Source organism: Tamandua tetradactyla, chromosome 11 (genome assembly GCF_023851605.1).
Source record: "Tamandua tetradactyla isolate mTamTet1 chromosome 11, mTamTet1.pri, whole genome shotgun sequence".
NCBI lineage: Eukaryota > Metazoa > Chordata > Mammalia > Pilosa > Myrmecophagidae > Tamandua > Tamandua tetradactyla.
The window spans coordinates 34,576,810-34,590,809 of NC_135337.1; the positions used below are offsets into that span (position 1 = coordinate 34,576,810).

A 14,000-nucleotide genomic window follows, 5' to 3' on the forward strand; every position below is an offset into this window, starting at 1 on the left:
TGGTTTGCCAAACTCCAACCAACATCATTCCTGTTAACCCTAAAGAATACCCAGGGCTCTATCTGAGAAAATGGAGCCTTCTGTGCTGGAATTCCACGCGGAATTCGAAGTAATTCAGTATGGCTGGAGTACAGATAACAAAGGGACAAAAGACAAAAATAGAGATATGAAGTAGGGCCTAGATCACGGAGATCTTTGTGTGCCTTAGGAATCTTAACTTTATCCTGTAGAAGACGGAGAGTTTTAAAGCAAGAAATGTTTATTTGGTATAAAATTCCTATTTTGACTAGTGCATTTCCTAATTTAGTGTATATGCAGAGTTTAACTGAACACCATGCCTTGAACAGGGTATGAGATTTGTAGGTTTGTCCAGGTTAGTGTGATGTCCCAATAAATCCCAGAGTGATGTGAACAGTGAATAAGGAAGTATTTGCAAAGTCTTGTTGGGGAAATGGAGAGAAAGAGGGAAAATTCAACTTTTCCATTTGGAGAATTCCTGATATTCTCACAAGCAGTGGGGACAACCAAATCAATAGGCCAAACCCTCAATCTTGGGGTTTGCTCTTATGAAATTTACTCCTGCAAAGGATAGGGTAAACCTACTAAAAATGAAGCCTAAGAGTCACCCCCAGAGAACCTCTTTGGTTGCTCAGATGTGGCCTCTCTCTCTAAGCCAACTCAGCATTGAACTCATTGCCATCCCCACTACATGGGACATGACTCCCAACTCCCAAGGGTGTAACTCTCCCTGGCAATGTGGAACAGAAAGCCTGGGATAAGCCAGGAGCTGGCATCAAGAGATCGAGAAAGTCTTCTTGACTGAAAGGGGGATGAGAGAAATGACACAAAATAAAGTTTTCAGTGGCTAAGACATTTCATATAGAGTCAAGAGATTATCTTGGCAGTTATTCTTATGCACTATATACATATCCCTTTTTAGTTTATGGTATATTGAGAGTGCTAAAGGAAAGTACCTGAAACTGTTGAACTGTGTTCCTGTGGCCTAGATACTTGAAGACAACTGTATAAAGATATAACATTTACAATGTGACTGTGATTGTGAGAACCTTGTGCCTGATGCTCCTTATATCCAGGGTATATACAGATGAGTAAAAAATATGGATAAAAATAAATGCATAAATAATAGGGAAGACGAAGGGTAAAATAATTTGGGTAGATGGAAACACCAGTGGTCAATGAGAGGGAGGGGCGAGGGGTATGGTATGTTTGAGTTTTTTCTTTTTATTTCTTTGGCTGGAGTGATGCAAATGTTCCAAAAAATGATCATGAGCATGATGATGAATATACAACTATGTGATGATATTGTAAGCCACGGATTGCACATCATGTATGGAATGTTTTCCTGTCAAGAATATATGCTTGTATAGTTTTTACAATAAAAATATTTTTTAAAAAATCAAAAAAAGAACAAAAAAAGATGGAGAGTTTTGAAGCAATAAGATCATGTAGAACCTGAAGAAAGACTGGAAGAAAGAACACCTAGGGCAATATATAAGATTCTACAAAGGTTCCATGCACTAGGGTAACCTTCCAGAAACCTACAACCTCCAGATGGGTCCCTGGACCAGGTAAGTCCTGAAACCGAGAGGCCCAGCCTCTCCGGAATATCAGCGAGTTCCATCTCCCTACCTCATATTACTGACAACTCCTTCCAACATGAAAAAATTAGAATGGGCACAGCCCAAATACCTCTGAAGAGTGACGAGTTATACAGAGAAGGTAGAATTTAACAAACCAATATGATTGACGAATCATTATATTGATATTTATTTCAGTCTCCAGTATCTTAGGACAGCTAGAAGTAAAAACCTAAAATTGTAGAATTATAACCCATATCAAACTCTGAAATCTGTCTTACAACCAATTGTCATGCTGTGCTTTGAAATCTATTGCTTTTTTGTATATATGTTATTTCTTACAAAAAAGAAAAAAAAAGTTGATTGTGATGATAAAAAAAAATATGTATCCCTTCTAACCTATGTTCTGGAGCAGCTCGAAGGAAAAATCTGAGATGATGGTATCACAGCCCATGATAAAATCTCTGGGATCTGTCCTGTAACTACTTGTTGAAGAGTGCTTTAAAAGTATTGTTTTTTTTCTTTCTTTGCTTTGTATATATGTTATATTATACAATAAAAAAAAAGACTGGAAGTAGGGAAACCAATTAGTAAAAAACTACAATTGTCAAGAGAAGAGATAAGGATTTGAACAAATACAAGATTTAAAGCAGAGTTAATGAAAGACATTTGGTAAACATTTGAAAAGTAGAACCAATGAGACATTGTGCTACAGATAAAGTAAAGTAAGTACCCAGGATAACTCTTTACTAGATGATGAAGCCATTTTTCAAAAATAAATGTAGGCGATATTAAGTTTTGTTTTATTTGTAGGGGCCGGGGTGGGGGTGCTCAAAAAAACCTTTTTTTTTTTTTTTTTAACATGGGCAGGCACCGGGAACTGAACCCGAGTCTCCAGCATGGCAGGGGAGAACACTGCCACTGAGCCAACGTGGCCCACCCAAGATGACAGATCTTTTAGAAATGTCATTAACCAACGGGATATATGCAACTAGAGTTCAGAAGAGAGATCTAAGCCAGAGATACAGATTTATAAGTAATCAGCAATTCAGATGTTAATTTAAGCTCTGCAAGTAAATTAATTCAGAAGGAAAGAAGGTAAAGGGAGATGATAATGAGCTAAAGACAGTGCTGGGGAAAACTTCTAAAAAAGCTAGTAAAGAAAGAAAAGCCCTAAGACATGACAAAGATATAAAGAACATGAGGACAGAGAGGTGCCACAAAAAACAAGGAAGGAAATAGATTGGTCAAGAATACAGCTGTTAGTGAAAATGTTGCAGAAGTAAGATAATTCAAAAGAAGCTACTGAAGATTATGTTGGTAAGCTCTGTCAGTGCAGTTTCAGCAGTCTGATGGGAGCAAAAAATTTGTCCACTGTAGGTAAAAGTAATAAATCGGAGGTGAAGAAGAAACCAGTTGGACTATGCTTGAAGAAGTTTGGTTGTTTAAAGAAGGAAAGAGTTTAGGGATACCACCATCTTTCTTTTCACTTTTTTAAAGATAAGAGAATGCTTATAGTCTTCAGAAAAGGAATCAAACAAGAAGGGAAAACTAAAGAACAGACAAGTTCGCTACTTGAGCAAAAGTCCTGAAGGAGATGAAAAGGAATGAGAGAGGCAAAATACAGATGGAAGAACTATCTTTTAAAGTCAGACTGGAAGACTCTTCCTCTAAAACTGAAGTGAAAGAGGTTAAGGGTAGGAAGAGATAAAACTGTAAGCATGGGTGCAGGAAGTCAAAGGAGTTAATTTCTGATAGCCCACTCAGGGTTAACAAACTCATACACTGTTCCCCTCCACGGGGCATCATTCACCATGGAATAGGTTATGGTATATAAACTATACATGTGGACTTTTAAAACAGTTTGTTTAAATATTTACCTTCCATTACATCTTTTTCAATTATTTTATTTGCTTCTGTTTGATTATTTGTCTGTTGTTTACGGATAGAAGTTTTCTTGAATTTATTCACCATACATTCCTAGAAAACAAATTAGGAAGATTTTGTAAATCAGAATCCAGAAAGTTTCAATGAGTACTGAGTATGTTTAGTACCATGCTGGTCTTAAGGAAGATAAAGTACAAGAACTAACATCTGTCCTCAAGAAGCTTACAATTTAACTGAAAAGACTATCACAAAATATCAGGAAACTACAAAAAGTATTCAAAATGTATTTTAGGCATATAGAGATGAAAAGATCAAAGTGCTATGGAATAGAAATAGTCAAGAAGTTTTCTCAGGGTAGGTATTTAAGTCCCAAATGACAGAAAGGAATCAGTTAAAGGAAAGAAATTAGAGAACGAAATCGAATTAAGGAACAAAATTCTGCAAGGATATAAACATGTAACTTTCTGATGAAAACGTCAATTCTTCTGCCTAAATTACATGTATGCACAATTATCTAACTAATTCAAGTCCCTTTTTCAAACGCATGATTTTCCCCTTCTCCAAACGTATACAGTACTTCTGCCTGCACCAGGCCTTCTTGGAATTTTCACATAACTGCACCATCTATGTAAGTGTGGATGTGTTTTATTTCTAATTATTGTTAATTCATCAAGGGTAAAGTCTGCATCACGAGTGCCTGACACAGTACCTTTGGTAGGTATTCAAGAAAAACTGAACTGATAACCACACATTCCTAATACTAAGGGACTAGAAGACATTGACTCTTGTTCTGAATGTAGACTTTATTTAACACATACTGACTCAATTTCTCTCAGCATAGTTTTTCACCATAAAAATGAGTTGTTATGATAAAACTTAAATGAAATAATGAATAGAAGTACTCAGCAAGATACTTGGTACATAGTATGATCAACAGATACCTGGTTCTACATCAAAAAAAAGTTGTTAAAGGAATTTCTTTTCTTACACCTCTCTAGAAATCACTGCAAAAATGTAAAATGTCTTCTTAAGTAACAAACCCAAATTCTATATAAAAGAATTTACATATAATTCTGGGTCTATTTTTAAATAATTACTTCTTTAAATAAATAGTAAATTAAATTTTAGAAACATAAAATGAGAGAGGGAAGGAGATAGTTGTGAAAATATAAAATTCTAAGGAATTCAAATGTCAGATAAGGTCAAAACAGTCACTTACATGCAGAAACTCCATTACTACTTTATCAAATTTGGTTTGTTTCTGAATGTGATCTAAAGTTTCCTGGTGAGAAGAACTTTCTAGATGCAGTTCAATATCTTTTTCTTCAAATGTTCGAAATTTACAAAATGAACATGTGAACGCCATTCTGTAAGAAAAAAGTTATTCTTTAAATATTACCTTAATCAGTTAAAGAGCTCATAAGAATACACCAATAAAACTAATTTTACCAGCATAAAGATATTCTTCCTTCTACCTTATAGCTTGAACTTACAGCTGATGTAAATTTAACAAGTCAGAAAGACAGTATTTCTTTAAATATCTATTTGTACAGCATTGTCATAGCATTTTACATCTCTTGCCCAAACTGGAACTTCTGAGTATGAAAGGTAGAATCAGTGATCTACTTAAGCTAATCCTGAGTTATCTACTTCAAACCTAGACCATCTACTTCAAACCTAGACCAATTACAAAGTCAAAGCAATTCTTGAAGAACATCAGTTCCAATATTCTACTACTTATTTTATACTCTATTCTATCCTCAAATTTCCCAACCAGTAAGACAGCATCAACAACAACAAAAAAAGGATCACCAGACAACCATAATTCACTCCCCTTTGGAGCTCTTAGGTCATGAGAAGTCCTACCCCTAAAGACTTCAGGACAACTAATAGTCTGCCCAGGACCAGACAGACAATCATGCACATTTAAAAACTCTGGAGTGCACTTCCCAAAAAACAAACAGGCAAAGACCAAACAAAAATCCAAAAAGTCAACAAATGGTGCTGTAGTAACAGGATACTCACATGGAAAAAATAATGAAATGTGACCCCACCATACAGCATACAAAAAAAAGCTCAAGAACCATCTCAGAATGAATCTCATCTCCCTGTACCTTCCGTGCCCCCTCCTCCCCAATTTAATGGTTACCATTTGATGTCTTCTTGTTATTTTATTTTCCTTGAATTATGACAACAATCTCCTAACTGGTTTCCCTGCCTCTAGTCTCCATTTTCCAATTCATTCCTTATACAGCCATCAGATTTATTTTTCTGGTTAAGAATACAGGCTCTGGAGTGACTCCTGGGTTTACATCTTAGCTCCTTTATGTGACACTGGGCAAGTTATTTAACTTCTCTAGGCCTCTCATCCATAAAATGAGGTGTTGTAAGATTAAACCAATACATACAAAGCCTTTAGAGTAACTCCTCACAGAGGTACTACAAAGATTTTTTTAAATTAATATATACAAAGTAATACATATACAGTAATTATTCAAGAAATTATAGTCCTGGGCCACAGTGGCTCAGCAGGCAAGAATGCTCGCCTGCCAGGCCAGAGGACCCGGGTTCAATTCCTGATGCCTGCCCATGTAAAAAAAAAGAAATTATCATCCCTTCCTAAAGGAAGTAATAGCACATTACTGCTCAAAGGGCTTCAATGGCTCAAGCCTCAAAAAACAAAATTAAAACATGTTCAGCTGCCATTCACAAGGTTTTTTATCTCTCCTTTCTCTCCTAGCCAATACCTAGAACAGTATCTGGTCTAGAGTATATCTTCATTACATCTTTCAGTTAGACCACATCTTTCACTTTCATTAGTCATTTCAGTCTACATTACTTGTCATTACCTAAATATCAACAAAATATGCCTATTTCTTTGTTTTTTACCTCAAGCTATACACCTTCTACTGGGCTATCTCTCACTCCTACTACAATACTACTATCTTCCTAGATCAGTTCAAATACTACCTCCATCATAGCCTTCTCTGATTGCCCAGCACCCTTATTCAGAAGTGATCTTTTCCAAGAGCACTATGCATTTGTCTTTGGCATCTTTCCCTCTCCCCTCAGGGCTCCTTTAAGGGCAGGTACACATAGTCACTATTTCATCCTCTTTATTATGTTGAAAGTATTCAAATATTCAAAAGTAATAAATCACAAAAACAGCCATTTACAGTCAATCTCTTATCCTAATTCAAAGCTAAACCAGTTCAGTAAATTAAAATAATTTTAGACTATTTTTAAAAATTTCTATCCTACAATTTAGTTAACAGATATTCTTTTAGTTATGTCAACAGGTTTTGGAGAAAACAGCCAAATGAAAGCTGATTTTTCATTTTCTCAAATCACATCAAATCAACATGATACACTATATTTGCATTTTAAATTTTATATTCTTTAATTTCCTTGCAACAGCAGTAATTGGCTAGATTTCAGGGAAGCACACACCATCAATTATATTTCTGGCATTTTTTTTTTTTTTACTATATTTCCCAATAGCCTTTTTTTGTTCCTTCTTATGCACAGTTTTACATTTACTTTTCTATTTTGCCTGAATTTTCCCGTGTTATTAAAGGTTTTACAACCTTTATTTTTGATGGCGGTCTAAGAGCCCATAAAGGGACTTTTTAAACCTTAGATTTATTTGGTCACTCCCTATAAGTGGAATTTGTTTAATACTTGAAACTATTATAAATAATTTTGCAATGGGCATCTCTTGAGATAAACTGCTTCTACTATTTTTTAGATTATCTTCTTCGAGATCAATAGGTATTTAAAAACTTTTACAATGTGCTAAATTGCTTTCCAACAGATTTATTACATCATACACCTGCAAATTACAAAGCATCCATTTGGCTGCACCTTAGTTGGCAATTCAGTATATTTCTTCTCCTGGTTGATAAAATGGCATACCATTTTTTAAATTTTCAGTTTATTTAACATACAGTGAGTTTGAACATTTTCTCACAAACCTATTTACTGTTGTTCCTTCACCAAATTATATATTGGGAATCTTGGTTTTCTTTTTTTAAAAATGTGATTGGGTTATTTATCTAAGGTATACATGAATCATTTCTCATGTCTATATTTCCCAAGTCTGTTTACTTTCAAGTTTTACAATTTTTATTTAGCCAAATATACCATTCATTTCTTTTGCAATTTATGTTGTAACTCTAAAGCCTGGAAAAAAATCTTCCCCAAAGAGAAATTAAAATATTCCATTTTATATTCCTGTAATTTTCCTGTTTCAATCCATCTGGATTCATTTTCATTAGTATAAAATGATCCAAACTGACTTTTCCTTAGTGTATCAAAGGTCAGTTGTTAGAGCAACTCCCTTCTGTTTATACAACTTCTTTATTATGTTACATTTTTCATATAATACAGTGTATTTACAGGCTAATAATTCTGTTAACACTGATTAGCTTTATCTATTACCACATACTTAACTATTACAGCTTTCTAATATTTCACAATGACCTACAAAAGCTAATACCTACTCATTTACTCTTCTCTTTCAGAATTTTCATTGGGATCTAGATTGAAAAGAATATTTTTGTTTAATATTTAATTTTGCTATCACTTTGTGTCTTCACATAATCAAATCTCTCTCAAGACCAGTTTTCTTCATGTTATGACATGTATTTCTCTTTTAAAGTGCTATGTTTCCAGATATTTTAAATTTCCAGGTTACCATTATGAAAAGGGTGCCTTTTTTCTACTATTATCTGAGTGGAAATTGCATTAAAGCATAAAAAGTAGAAGCACTCCTATATTATCTCTGATCAAACCGTTTCATTTGATTTTTAGGAAATTTTTTTGTACTCCACTTGAAATATTTGCCCTTTCTAAGAAACAATTTACTTTTTTTTTTTTAAATGCCACGACCCCGCTTAGTGCATTTTATTTTTATTTTTTTTACATGGGCAGGCACCGGGAATCGAACCCGGGTCCTCTGGCATGGCAGGCGAGCATTCTCGCCTGCTGAGCCACCGTGGCCCACCCACAATTTACTTTTTTTTTTTTTTTAAAGGAAAGACAGAGAGAAGGAAGGAAGGAAGGAAGAAAGGGAAACATTTTTAAACATTTTCTTGTTTTATTGTATTCTGTTTCTCCGTTTTTGTTACATGGGCTGGGGCCGGGAATCGAACCGAGGTCCTCCGGCATAGCAGGCAAGCACTTTGCCCGCTGAGCCACCGCGGCCCGCCCACAATTTACTTTTTAATGAGCCTAATCTTCTGACACAACTAAGCACAAACCTGTAACCGTCTCCATATTTCTCACTGTTTTTTTCTCTTCTGCGCCTTTGTTTCTCTCGCCGAGCCTCAATTCGTCGTTTTTCTTCTTCTTCATTTTTAGGATCAGTTTTTGCTAAGATAGCAGACAAATAAGACAAAACTAAAAATCATTCTCCCATTCTCCCTTTCTCACAAGTTCAGAGACATCTGGGGTTTACTGGTGATCATGATTTAAACTGAACACACAAGAAAAATCAGAATATGAGATTACCCAGTATTTCTGAAACTACATTCCCTGAATACCATCATCATGAATACTGTCATATTTGCTTCTCATCTAGGTGATTACTTCCCTACATGTTTTTCTTTAAAACTTTTTTATCCCCATTTTAGTATTAATATGGATATCACCAAAAATCATCTCATGTACACACTCTGGGCAGCAATGAACCTGATCCTGAATGAAGATGAGGTTCAGTGAACACTAGAAAATCCTGGAGGCTTTTTAAAGAATTTATACACACACACACACACACACACACACACACACATACACATATATTGCAGGAGCTCCCCCCAAATTTCTTAAAATGTATAAACTTCAAAGCAAAGACAGGTACTTTAACATTTCTAAATTGTAATAAAAACATGTAATACCATTTAAAACATGTTCTAGTGTACAAATCCAGTGTTATTAAGTATATTCAGAATGTACAACCATCACCACTATCAAGCTCCAGAACATTTTCATCCCCTCAATGGAGACACTGTACCCATTAGGATTCATACCCGTTCTACCTTTCCCCACCTCCTTACCAATTATGATCATTCTAGGATGTGTGAAGTCTATCTCATTGTGGTTTTGATTTGCATTTCTCTAGTGACTAGGATATTGCACAACTTTTCATATGCTTCTTGGTGATTTGCGTTTCTTGGAAAAATGCCTATTCAAGTCCTTTGCTCATTTTTAAATGGGTTGTCTTTTTACATAAGAGTTGTTCATATATTTTAGATAAAAGTCCCTTATCAGAACATGATTTGTGAATCTTATCTTCCATTCTGTAACTTGTCTTTTCACTTTCTTGATGGTGTCTTTTTTTCTTTTTCGCATGGGCAAGCAGCAGGAATCGAAACTGGGTCTCCAGCATGGCAGGCAAAAATTCTGCCTACTGAGCCACCGTGGCCCACCCTGATTTTTTTGTCTTTTTTTAAGAACAAAGTTTTAAATTTTTATGAAGCCTAATTTACCTATTTTTCTTTTGTTGCTCATGTTTTTGGTGTCATATCTCAAAATCCTTTGCCAAATCCAAGTTCACAAAGATTTATCCCTATGCCTCCTTCTTACAGTTTTGTTTTAGCTCTTACATTTAGGTGTTTGGTCACTTTTCAGTTAATGTCTGTATATGTAGTGTGAGATAAGGGTCCAATTTCATTATTTTCCAGATGGCTGTCTAGTTGTCCCAGTATCATTTGTTGAAAATACTATTCTTTCTCCACTGAATGGTCTTGGCATCCATTTCTAACATCAGTTGGATACAGATGTATGGGTTTATTTCTGGACTCTCAAGTCTATTCCATTGATCTATATATGTCTTATCCTTGTGACTGTACCACACTGTCTTATTATCCCTGTGTCTGTGCTACCTGGTCTTGATAACTATTGCTTAGTTAGCTTTTGAAATTAGGAAATGTGAGTTCTCCTATTTTTCTTTTTCAGAATTGTTTCATTTTTCTGGGTCCCTTGAAATTCCACATTAATTTTAGAGTCAGCTTGTCAATTTATACAAAGAAGTCAGCTAGGATTCTGATAGGAATTGACTTTAATCTGTAGATCAGTTTGGGTAGTACTGCCATCTTAATGGTATAGTCTTCTGATCTATAAACATGGGATGTCTTTCCACTTATTTTTATCTTCTTTAATTTTCTTTCATGATCAATATTTTATAGGTTTCAGAGTATAACTTTCTTATTTTTTTTACTAAATTTATTCCTAAGCATTTTACTTTTTTAGATGCTACGATCAATGGAATTGCTTACTTAGTTTCATTTTTGAATTGGCTTTGAACTTTTAACAGTTGTATAAAAGTGGAAATATGTTTATATCTAAGTGACATCATGTCCACAAAATTAAAAGCAAATGCTTTTCTAAAAACACAGCTTTTCCTAGTACCAAGGACCATGAAAAATGTCTTCTTTGGGTCTTCACAATGGTAAAACATATCACTTTCTTAACAATACCTTCTATAAAAAATATAATATTCCAAGAAGGGGGTTTGAATCAAAATCATGTGTGAGGACTTTTTGAAAATGCATTGGCCCGGCTCTAAATAAGGATTTAGAAAAGAGGAGTGGTCAGGGCATATGAATTTATAAAGTCTCTTAGGATAATATTGATGCTAACAGCTGATTAATAACCCCTGGACTAGGCAAAAGAAGGAAAAAGGTAAAGGCAAACATGTAGAAATAAATTCTCTAGAATTCTTGAATATTCTGTAAAAACAGATGTCATAATACTTCTTATATAAGAGAAAGCACATTCCTTAGTAATAATTCAATAGATCAGTAAAATGGAAGATTTTTCTATTATATAAAAACTCACATATGTACTGAGACTACTAAAAATATTAACATTTAAGAGTTATCTGCTAATTGTAACAATAAATCTCAAATGTCTGAACAGTAAGCAATACATTTCTAAAGGTTACTAGCTAAAGATATAACTTTATTTCAACAATGTTTTGTTCAAAATAAATACATTAAAGAAACAATCACTATGTTCTTTTGAGCTTGAAAAGAGAAACAATACCTTTAAAAACAATAAAATTTTGAATTTTAATCATTCAGAATGTTAAACAACCATGGAAGTACACCTTTTTTCTAACTTAGTGTTTTAGACCAAGGGTTGCAAACTTTCTATAAAGGGACAGTTGGTTTTCCACATCACATACAGTCTCTATCACACAGTCTTTTTTATGTGTTTTTTACACCCTGTAAAATGTAAAAAACATTCCTAGCTTCCAAGCTGATATAAAACCAGGCTGAGGGCCAGATTTAGAAAACAGGCCATACTTCACCACCCTCTGCTCTTGACAACAGTATAAATATTAATAAAAGCATAGCCATAAGTAAATAAATTGATATTCTAAAGATAACCAAAAACCCAATATGTTTGATACTATTTTCAAATATTTACAATTGGAAAAAAAGATAGCTAAATCCTCATACAAGACGGATGTAGAACTGAACAACCTTGAATTTTTCACTTATGATTTTGGATGTTGAGTCAAACATTTTTCAGCCCTTAAATGTTCTTACTAAGTTTGATATAGACTTAATTTCTTCTATTATAATTATGCAGTTTTTTAAACATAAACTTATGAAAAAATTATGATCTAAAGTTCTGAATTAAAAAAAAAAAGGAATCCTGAACAATAACAATTGTGTTTTCTTACTTACTGGGTGATTTGCTGAGGCTCGTCTTCTCCACAGGTTTTGTTAGTTTGGGTTTCTTGATAAAGGTTCCTCCAGGTTTATTAAATGGCTGCATCATTTTTCTCTTTATTCCTCTTGCAGCAGCAACTGCCACACTGGTAGGTTTGTTTTGATAGTCAACAACAATTCCAGGTCTATGAATGCTTCCCAAATCACCCATAGGCTGTAAATTTGTGAAATCAAGAAATATCAGAATATTGTTCAAAATTAAAATATGAATTCAATAAAATTTACATGTTATCTATCTACTAATTTTCACCTGAAAATTCCCAGAATGTAACTTAATTTTACGTCACTCTCAATAAATACATCAAAAAACTCTGTAAATTATAACATGAACTCAAATCCAGTAAATTAGTATTTTCATTTTCAGTAGAACAAATATGGATTATTTCCTACCTATTTTTAGATTTTCACAATTCAAAATTACTTGAGATCATCAACAACATATGTGCCTGTCGTAATATTACCACTTGTACAACTCTCTGACAACTCCTCTTCAGAGTTCCTAATTGATGTTATCCCATGAAAACACCTTAAAAGAAATCTTTATTTTACTAAAACCTGATGTAAAACTAAGGTACACAAAGAAGACCATATTTGTAATATGAAGTAAAAAAAGATCCAGAAATCATTTAGGATTTCTCCCTGTTGAAAAAGGGAATGAGAAGGCTAGATGGAACATTAGTATGAAATAGGAGAGTTAAAGCATAACCATGCATCAACTTCCAAGACACACTTCAGATTAAAGAATTACATCTGACGTTCCATTCACAATCTTACCTACAGAAACATAATCTGACCCATAAGCCCAAGAAGCAAGAGTTTATAGATGAAGAGTCATGCAACCAGATGACTCTTTTGTATCCCTACCTCTTCTCTTGCCATTAATAAAATCCACTACACCAAGAGGCCACATGTCCACAGAAATTTATTCTGCTAACCTTACTTTTAGAAGATAAAGATTGAGGAGTAATCTGAAGAGAAGGATCCAATGGGAATTGTACAAGTGAAGATTTAAAAAGAAGGTCCTATTGGTTCATCTACTTCATTGACAGGAGGAAAGAAAGAAAAGTTCGTTCAGACTACAGTGGTGAATACGAGGTACAGGAATACCTGTTTTATTATCATGAAAGCAGAAGTGATTTCTGAAGTCTCAATAAGAAAAAAAACCTTTGCCTAAAATAATATACACCATGGAAAATGTTAAGTGTTTCTCAAATTTTCAAACTGGAATGAATTTTCAATTTCTAAACCCAAAGTCTATCCCAACTATTTTCAATTAATTCACAATCATAAAGTATGGTGGAATAGCAACATATCAATTGCCTACATTTGTATATAATGCTTGGGAATACCTAGCTAACCTAGTAGACTTGAATTAATCAGGGTTTCCAGAAAAATCCTCATTAATTATCCATTAAAGGTGCAATGCATTTTACGTAAGTGTAACTGTTATAAATGCAAAATTTCTACACAAGTATGGCAAACTACACTAGAGTACATAGGCTAAGAGAACAGTCAAATATGTGTACCCTACTACATTTTTATCAAAAGTACATTCTTTTACAAAAAGATATTAAGAACTGACTTAAAATTTTCTTACATTATAGCAAACATATACTATTCTTCATGTGATCCATTACATAATAACCCCACAATCTACACATCCTTGCCAGATAAAATTTCATGTCAACCAAGTTACCTAAGAACATAGGGCATGATCCTTATACTACTTATGAAACTGAACACTTGAGGACTAGTATATTTCCTCATTTAAGCA

At 34.0% G+C, this 14,000-nt stretch overlaps 1 protein-coding gene across 7 annotated transcripts in view; it reads right to left on the minus strand.

Moving 5' to 3' along the window:
* ZNF326 (zinc finger protein 326) overlaps window positions 1-14,000 on the minus strand; it is a 38,555-nt gene that overhangs the window by 10,317 nt on the left and 14,238 nt on the right. For all 7 annotated transcript variants that reach the window (XM_077120318.1, XM_077120315.1, XM_077120316.1 and 4 more), the window contains 4 exons: window positions 12,182-12,380; window positions 8,747-8,858; window positions 4,705-4,852; window positions 3,479-3,578 (listed from right to left, as the gene is read on the minus strand). In XM_077120318.1, coding sequence (XP_076976433.1) covers window positions 3,479-3,578; window positions 4,705-4,852; window positions 8,747-8,858; window positions 12,182-12,380 — 559 coding nt within the window. The remainder of the gene's footprint in view (window positions 1-3,478; window positions 3,579-4,704; window positions 4,853-8,746; window positions 8,859-12,181; window positions 12,381-14,000) is intronic.